This window comes from Cryptotermes secundus, unplaced genomic scaffold (assembly GCF_002891405.2).
Source record: "Cryptotermes secundus unplaced genomic scaffold, Csec_1.0 scaffold1769, whole genome shotgun sequence".
In the NCBI taxonomy this organism is placed as follows: Eukaryota; Metazoa; Arthropoda; class Insecta; order Blattodea; family Kalotermitidae; genus Cryptotermes; species Cryptotermes secundus.
Window position 1 is genome coordinate 260,862 of NW_019727434.1, and position 9,119 is coordinate 269,980.

General features: G+C 37.5%; 1 protein-coding gene across 1 annotated transcript in view; it reads left to right on the plus strand.

Annotated features, from left to right (window-relative positions):
- Positions 1–9,119, plus strand: part of LOC111864824 (dynein heavy chain 10, axonemal) — a 136,110-nt gene that overhangs the window by 5,023 nt on the left and 121,968 nt on the right. Inside the window, exons 3-7 of the mRNA XM_033751598.1 lie at positions 1,486–1,772; positions 4,890–5,070; positions 6,321–6,560; positions 7,603–7,793; positions 7,957–8,155. Coding sequence (XP_033607489.1) covers positions 1,486–1,772; positions 4,890–5,070; positions 6,321–6,560; positions 7,603–7,793; positions 7,957–8,155 — 1,098 coding nt within the window. The remainder of the gene's footprint in view (positions 1–1,485; positions 1,773–4,889; positions 5,071–6,320; positions 6,561–7,602; positions 7,794–7,956; positions 8,156–9,119) is intronic.

A 9,119-nucleotide genomic window follows, 5' to 3' on the forward strand; every position in this document is an offset into this window, starting at 1 on the left:
CGTTGTTCCTGTTTCGAAAACATCATGACAACACTACATTAGACCGCCAGCTAACACGAGGCTCTGTTCTTCTTGTCACTGCGCATATGCGTGATGTGGGATGGGAGAGTCCATTGGCTCTGAGGTAAGGTAGGTATGTAACTAACGTGTGGTATAAGCGACATTATTTGGTTCCGTTGCATGGCGTCTCTACAACAGTGTTGCCGCTATTAAAGTTCCAACCCTCGTATATATATCTTGATCCCTATTTGAAACAATGACCGGCCCGTCGCGATACGCTTGGTTTCATTTATCGAAGACAAGAGGGGATTCACATAAGCCACGTGCTTACGTTGAAGGTCCTTTCCACAGATTTATAAATTATTAATTCAGAGGTCAAATAACATTTTTAGAGGCCTCTGGGTCTGATTGTTAACAGTATCATTGTTATGCGAAGGCTGCAGTGTTAAGTTATTGGTCGATTAATTGCCATAATAAAAACATTGTTTAAGCAAACTTGCTAAAGTGAAAAGAGTTCAAGAGAAAGTAAAGAGAGAATCCCTCAGTTGGGTAGATCAGTAATTCTGATTGGATGAAAGACTTCACTAAAAATACAGACGGAAATTTTTGGCCAATAAAAAGTGAATGTTACTTTGCCAAGGGAAATTGGTTTTGTGTTACGGAATGTACGAGTATTTCTGAGTCATTCTGCATGTCTTGGTATTGAAGGTGGAATTAGACTTGCGACAGTTTGCGAACTGAATTATAACAAGAATCTCCAAAATCTGTTCTTTTAAGAATTTAATTATGAACCCCATTCTTATTTGCTATTTTTTAATTCTCTGTTTCAGCATCCTGTTGCAATCGTTTAACTTAACGTCCATATTCATCACCGTCCTGGGACAGACATACATTTATGAACAATGGACGTTACCCCTTGTGAGCTGAAATAAAATGCAGCAAAATAACGTGGGTTTAATAGAAATTTTAACGGATTTTATCTTGTTTTACCTTGAAAAGGGAACCACAGCGTGTGATTTGAACACTGACAACACAGTGTAACAGTTTTAACATAATTTAATAAAATATTTGTAACATATCAAGACACCTGAAGATGGCCGTTTGGGGTCGAAACATTTTGTGTCAAAGTGTAAAATATTAAACTAAAATTAGGATTAAGTGGTGACTAAACAAGTGTTGCAATATTGACGGAAGATAAATATGGACGTTGATATTTTTTATTATTTTTCAAGATAATGACTAGTTTATTTTAATATTTTTTAAATATATCAAAATATTTTGCAGAATGTTAAGGGTTGAATGTATTAAATTTATTTACTCTGCCAGACGAACTGATTGCTCATTATGTTCTACAAAATACATGTCATCTGTTACCATTTCCTTGTGTCATGCAAAACAGTCTGAACCTTCATACACGGAGGATATGCCGCCCGTGAAAATAAACTGTCTTACCATGTGTCAGTGTTCGAGTGAATTGGATTCCAGGTTTACGTTCCACTGATTCAATGCCAGTTTCGGGAGCCGATGTTGAGCGACACAGAGCAGGAGACGTTGAACCGAGCAAATGGAGACGAACTGTCTGGTTCTACCTTCTCATTCACACGGCCTTCAGCTTTCCGACGCCTCTCACTGGCAATCGAGAGAAACTTAAACAAGCAGTCTGGAACACAGATATTCAAAAAGCGCAAGCCACAGTTTGCGCCTGATTCTCAACATCCAACCAAGAAACTGCTATTAGCCGGGACTAATCGACTCATCGGAGTCTTTGACTGGTCAGTACTTAATCCTACAGTATGAGCAGAAGTTCTGTCCAGTATAGCACAACTCATAAATTTTGAAGTCCGTAATGTACAAGAACAGTTCATTGGGTTTTTGAATGCTAATGGTTTTACAGTACCCGAGGCAGTGCTAACTTATGTCGAATTGAAGAGAAAATATAAATAAAATAAAGCCAGAAATATTAAATGTTAAGATACGATAAAATAGCTGTTAATTTCAATCCAATTCAGTTCAATTAGATTCAATTCAATTCGTGTTTATATACATGCAAGCTTACAGCACAGAGGCCAATTACAAAGATAGCACGAGTACATAGAAATACACAAAAATAAGTACAGAACAAAATACAAAATATAACAGTCTATATACTGGCAGTAAATTCTTAATAATGCCAAGAAGAAATCAAGTTAGCGTTAACAGGAGAGAAAAATAAAATAACTCTAAGCCTATGGCTGTGAACATTCTCGCCAGTTGCCGAGCTTCATGAGTTTCACAGTACATGAAGAAAACGCTCTTTGAATTCAAACAGAAAATATGGAAATGTAAGCGTAACATAGCAGTTTTGATGCGTTCGCTTTGTCAGTGCATATAAATTTTAAATTCGTAAATTCTAACTTTTAATGCTGTCTTATAAATAAAATAAAAAGGATTATTTCAATCAAAAGACGGATAAATTCCAGCATTTTAAATGCTAATTTCCACTTTTCACACATTAACTATATGAGGGCCGAAATCATAAGAACTCTTAATAAACAAATATTTCTTTTGTTTTCTAATTGACATATTTCTCTGAAACTACTGAAGAATTTGTATCCATTTTGAATCACACTTTATGATGAATGTATTTCAAGAAATGATTGAAATCGTATTTTAATGATTAAATATGTATTTATACGTACATGCAGGCCTATAAATTTAGATGGAAGAAGCTTATTCTCTGAAACTACTGAAGAATTTGTATCCATTTTGAATCACACTTTATGATGAATGTATTTCAAGAAATGATTGAAATCGTATTTTAATGATTAAATATGTATTTATACGTACATGCAGGCCTATAAATTTAGATGGAAGAAGCTTATACTCTGAAACTACTGAAGAATTTGTATCCATTTTGAATCACACTTTATGATGAATGTATTTCAAGAAATGATTGAAATCGTATTTTAATGATTAAATATGTATTTATACGTACATGCAGGCCTATAAATTTAGATGGAAGAAGCTTATTCTCTGAAACTACTGAAGAATTTGTATCCATTTTGAATCACACTTTATGATGAATGTATTTCAAGAAATGATTGAAATCGTATTTTAATGATTAAATATGTATTTATACGTACATGCAGGCCTATAAATTTAGATGGAAGAAGCTTATTCTCTGAAACTACTGAAGAATTTGTATCCATTTTGAATCACACTTTATGATGAATGTATTTCAAGAAATGATTGAAATCGTATTTTAATGATTAAATATGTATTTATACGTACATGCAGGCCTATAAATTTAGATGGAAGAAGCTTATTCTCTGAAACTACTGAAGAATTTGTATCCATTTTGAATCACACTTTATGATGAATGTATTTCAAGAAATGATTGAAATCGTATTTTAATGATTAAATATGTATTTATACGTACATGCAGGCCTATAAATTTAGATGGAAGAAGCTTAGAGTTAATTATTATCAAAAAGAAGAGGTTTCGGTAGTCTTTGCTTATATTTGGAAAATGATTGTTGATTGTTGAATTATATATGGGCCTATGTTCGGAAAATCAGCGCTGAATGTTGATTATATAAGTTAGGAAATGTACTTGTATCGCAATGACTCTTACCTAAATTTCTCGGAAATCACGACTTCCGGTAAAGGGAATCGGACATACGTCATACAACATGTTTTTTTTTTTTTTCACTTTACAGCGTCTGATGGAAATATTTTCTCCTAAATAAATATTCAGCGAGTTAATCTCGAGATACCCACAGAAACGCACGAAGATGTGCATAAAAACTGTTCGAAATTTGTGTTATACTTAAGTAAAAACTGGAGCGTGTAGACAGTGCTAGTAGAACTCCCTTATATCAAATTTAATGAAAATCCGTTGGAATTTAGTGAGAACCACTGAGGATTACTCTTAAAATTAAGTCCGCGTGAATATATGGGCAGTCGAATGGTTTGCTTTACAATATATGAGAGAAATTTTCCTTGAATTTAGCGGATCATATAAAATCCCCCATCCAAGTTCTCGCAAAGTCGCGTTTTATTTGTGTTTATTAAGCCCAACATAAACATAATTTTATGATGTCCTATTGGTTTAAATTAACCTAACGTGCAACCGAATTTTGATTTGTTGGAAAGAATATAAAAGCATATATTGACCTATGAATTAAAAAAATGTGCATATCTGTTAAGTTCCTGGTAAAGGTAAAGGTAAAAAAGGTAAAGCTATCCCTGTAACAGACCGTGAAGGTCCATAGGGTTGTGAAACTTCGATACTCCTACATTTTCTCTAGAAAATAGGCTTGAAGATTGCGGTAAGTGTGTCAGCCTAACGCGCCGGCCGCCCTTTATCTCCCAAGAAGATTCCTGGTTCTCATTTCTGTTAGGGCCTGAGTTGACCCCAGGACCATAGTGCGGCTGGAAGGGTCAGGTCAATTGAAACATCTATTGACTCAACGGGATTTCAACCCCGACCTTCCGGATTGTAGCGTAGTGCCTCAACCCACTGCGCTACCGCGTGCCCCCTTAAGTACCCGCTGCAGATACAAATATCCATATGTATGCCTACATAAGAGGGACGCCAGATTTACTCAATACTGGAGCTGCATATCGTGATACTCAGAAGTTCAGGAGACGCTAACAGGCGCCGGTCGAATGGAACAGGTGTTAAATACATGCTTTCAACTTGGAAATTTTTATAATAAATTCATTTGAGAAAAGGCAGGATTTATTAATATTTCTTTAGCCATCAGCACTAATGATTAAAAAGAGCTGGATGTGGCACGCGATTCGCAGATTGGCCACTTATAGCATCAAATGTAACTAGGTTAAAGGATGTGTGAGCGAAAGTGACACAAAGAATTGTGCAGGGAGCCGTACTATGTCTTTCCCAGGACTATCCGCCACGTGGAGGGGGACATCATGCTGCCTCTTCCCCATATCGCGGCTCTGCATCAAGAAGGGACCAACGCTCAGACCCTGGCCAAGGACTCGTGCCTCGTACAACAGCTGGAGGAGGTCGTGATGTCCTGGGAGAGACACGTGACTAAAACTATTGAGAGCTACCTAGCCCAGGTATAGCGATTCGAAATTTCAATAACTTCCTAAGTTCTATATATTTCTACAAGTTTTGGCAACGATTTTTAGCAGCGATTGTGCAATTGTTGGCCGTTTATATCCTAATAGGATTAGTAATAAGTGTCCAATAATTATGTTTGCGGTTAATCGTACTGTTACATATATGTTATCCAAAGACATCTTGAATACAGATAATAATTTTATATCTTCCATTTTACACCCATTACCATCTGAATTCCACATTTACATTAACAAATATCAGCCGTTTTCTTCCAAATTCTAACCTCTGTAAACACCTTTCCCGCATATTTAATCCTGCTTCGAAGTCAATGGCGTCATAACTAACCCAAGAATGAACAAATTTATTATAAACATTCCTTACAAGTTTCCATTCAGATAATAAACAAATTATTCATTGTACATGTGTTGTGGGCTGGTCACGGTAGCCGAGCGGTCTAAGGACCAGGATCGTGGGTTCGAATCCCAATCAGGGCATGGATGTTTAGTTTGTATGTGTGCGTTTTTCTGTGTTTGTGTACAGGTAGAGGCCTTGCGACGAGCTGATCACCCGCCCAAGGAGTCCTACCATATGTGTAAGATGTAGAAAAAAAAGAAGTGAACGTAGAAGTTCATGGAGGTAGGCCTAGATCCACTGGGGCTGTAGTGCCATGAAAAAACAAAACATGTGTTGTGGGGTCTCTGGGTTTGCGCTGTAGTCATTAGCGTTCCTCATTATCGAAAGATTCAGAATTTGAATCTCACCTCAAACACTGATTATCTTCTCTGAGTTATGTTGAAATTTTTCCCCATTCTTTCAAAGCCCATATCTGAATAGTCAATAAGACGTAACAATGCTCCATTTTCTTACATATGTTTATTTCTTCAGTTGTGCAAAAGCATTGGACATATTGGACGCTACTTAACCAACCTGTTCGTAGCCTTGAAACCTGATCCGAGAGTCACAGGTTTAAACTGATAACAATATTAAAATAGTTGTAAAACAATGGCCTAAGGATAATTACACTCACTCCTGTTGATGAGAGAGAGAGCAAAGTCCATCCTACGTAATTGTAAGTGTTAGAATCTGGAAGGAAATTGTGTAGAGAAGTATTTCGCAAATCACACAATGAGAATGTATTACCCATATCGAAAGAATTATGTCATTTCGAGATGTATTCTTATTTCAAGCTATGCATGTGGAAGATTGGTGGAAAATGTCTTGGAAATGGATGTTTGTGTGTTGTTAGAGACCCGTAGAGCCTGGTCCACTGGCAGAGTACGATTACTGGCAAGAAAGGGACACTGGTTTGGCCGTTCTAGTGGAACAGCTGAAATCACCGAGCGTGATGCAGATTTTTAAAATTCTGTATGAAGCAAGATCTCAGATTGGCGAGAAATTCTCATCGCATCAAGAAGATCTACTGAAGTTACAAGTGCAAGCCCATGATAATGTTAAATTTTTGCTTATCATATTAAAATATTTTAAGGTAATTGCGAATTTCAAATAGTTTTTCAGAAGAAATGTTTAGGAAATATTAATCCAGAAATTGAATAGCTTTCTGTGTGAATTAATGGAGCAGAGGCATTTCAGTGTATTTATTATATTCTCTGCTTCTGTAACAATGATATGTATATGTATATATAATAGAGGCCAAGGAATGAAGGACTGATATATCGTAAGCAGAGATTTAGATGCAAGTCTCAGTTGATAAAAATTTATCTCGCATTCATCAGGACACGGAGTTTATTTCAGAGGCTTCGTAAGAAATTTCAGTTCCCTCAAATTAGAGAGTGTCGAAATAAACATTTTTGTATACGAGCAGACACAACACTTTCCACTACGAATTATATAGATTTTGTTTATAGTTTATTGACTTGCCGGTCACGGTAGCCGAGCGGTCTAAGGAATGTACTGTCTTCGCTCGCTCGGAAGCCGTGATCGTGGTTTCGAATCACACACAAGGCATGGATGTTTGGTATGTGTCTATGTTTATTCTGTGTCTGTGTTGTCCTGTGTTTGGGTAGAGGCCTTACGACGGGCTGATCACTTGTCCAAGCAGTCCTACCGCCTGTAAAATAATCATGAAACTGAAAATCAGAGGCCAGAGCCCAAGGGGGCTGTACAGCCAGTGAAAAAAAGTTTATTTCATTGCACTCCCAGTAACTCACGTTATATAGAGTGGAATGAGTGAATGATGTAGAATAAATAATTAACTGGCGATAATGTGGAGGAAAGTGGTTATGACCCAACTGAAGGTACTATTCCGACATTTTAAAAATATTTTTGAAAAACGGACTGTGAAGATGTGAGCAGGATTAAAATACGCCAGGAAATGCCCAAAGTATGCCTCTTCTGGACACGTGCTCGTACATCGGCATTCCTTGACCTGATGAACAGATGCCATCATGTTTAGGAAAGATTCTATACTAAAATATCGATTAATCGGTCATTCTGTTCTTCAGTAGGATACGTTATTTGGTGATTTTATGTAATATATATCAGCATGTGAAAATGCTTAACATTTTCAGACCATTACACACTCCGACAAATTTCCCCCGATCACTGGGACTTTGTATCCTCTGATGGAGGGGTTGCATATGCTGTGGGTGCTCTCAAGATTCTACTGCAGCGATGAACAAATGATGGCTTTGATGGAAAGAATCGCTTGGATGTTGTGTTCTCAGGCAAAAACACGTCTTGCAGTAAGAGATATCTTTAGGTAAGTGAGTTTCTTCCACATTCAAAGCGTTAAAATATTGAGGATAATTTCCAAATCGAATTAATTGCTTCTTATAATATTTTATGGGCTCGTATTTGTCTGTTTATGTGATTTATGTGAATTAACTTGCAAATATTTTTAATTAGACTGTTTTCGTTTACAGCAAGCCGATGTCAGAAGTACTTCCAACATGCACCGAAGCAATAGAGATGCTGCATACATGGAAAGAAGCATACTATTACATCCGATTGAAAATAGAACAGTCTGGAAAAGAACAGCGATGGGAATTTGATAAGAAGAAACTCTTCGGAGAAGCAGATTATATTGCTTCAGTGGCTAAAGATATATTCGACGTAGCAAAGGTATGGAGCTTACAATCATGTCGACTCATAAGGCAGGGTCCTTAACGTGTTGCATCCATCCTTGGGTCTGTGAAGGCTTCTGACAACGGTGGAACAACTGCACGAACGTTGCATTATTCATTATCTAGTGTCTGGGGTATCATTAAGAAAATCCTGGGCTTTTATAGAAAGCGAAGCTTCATTTACCTTATTGACACGAGCCTATCAGTGGATGTTACACTGACGCAAAGCATTTGTCCAGGCAAGGGACGTGAGTGTGTTAACGGCGAGGGCTTGTTATTCCACACCTGAATCCCAAGCTAGAGGGCCAGCCCTTATGTATCTCGTTTCTAAAAACCATAATTTTGGAGAAATATAGTTTCTCTACAAACATGTAAATTAGTGATAAATAAAGTCACTGGTTGAATGCTGCGTCGTTCGTTGTCGGTCGTTCAGTCGGCCATTTAATCAGTCTGTCTGTTAATTACATGCAGAAAATTGCCTCCCCCATCCAAAAACACGAAGTTCCGAAGGCATGTGCCGAAATGCACAGAATTTTCCCTAATGTTAGCCTAGGGTGTTTAGAGTGATCAAGTCAAGGAGGATGAGATGGGCAGGAAATTTAGCACGAATGGGAGATAGGAGGAATGCATATAGGATATTCGTGTGAAAACCGGAAGGAAGAAGATCACTGGGAAGACCAAGCCGTAGGCGGGTGGACAATATTAAAATTGATTCTTAGAGAGACTGGATGGGATGATATAGATTGGATTGATCTGACTCAGGATAGGGACCAGTGGTGGGCTCTTGTGGACACGATAATGAACATTCGGGTTCCATAAAATGCTGGGAGCTTCTTGAGTACCTGCGTAATTGGCAGATTCTCAAGAAGGGCTCAGCTCCATGAGTAAGTAAGTATATAAGCATTTCTTTTTTATTGCTAGTGGGGTGGGACTAAGTCCCTTGCACTGAGGTCACTTCTGGC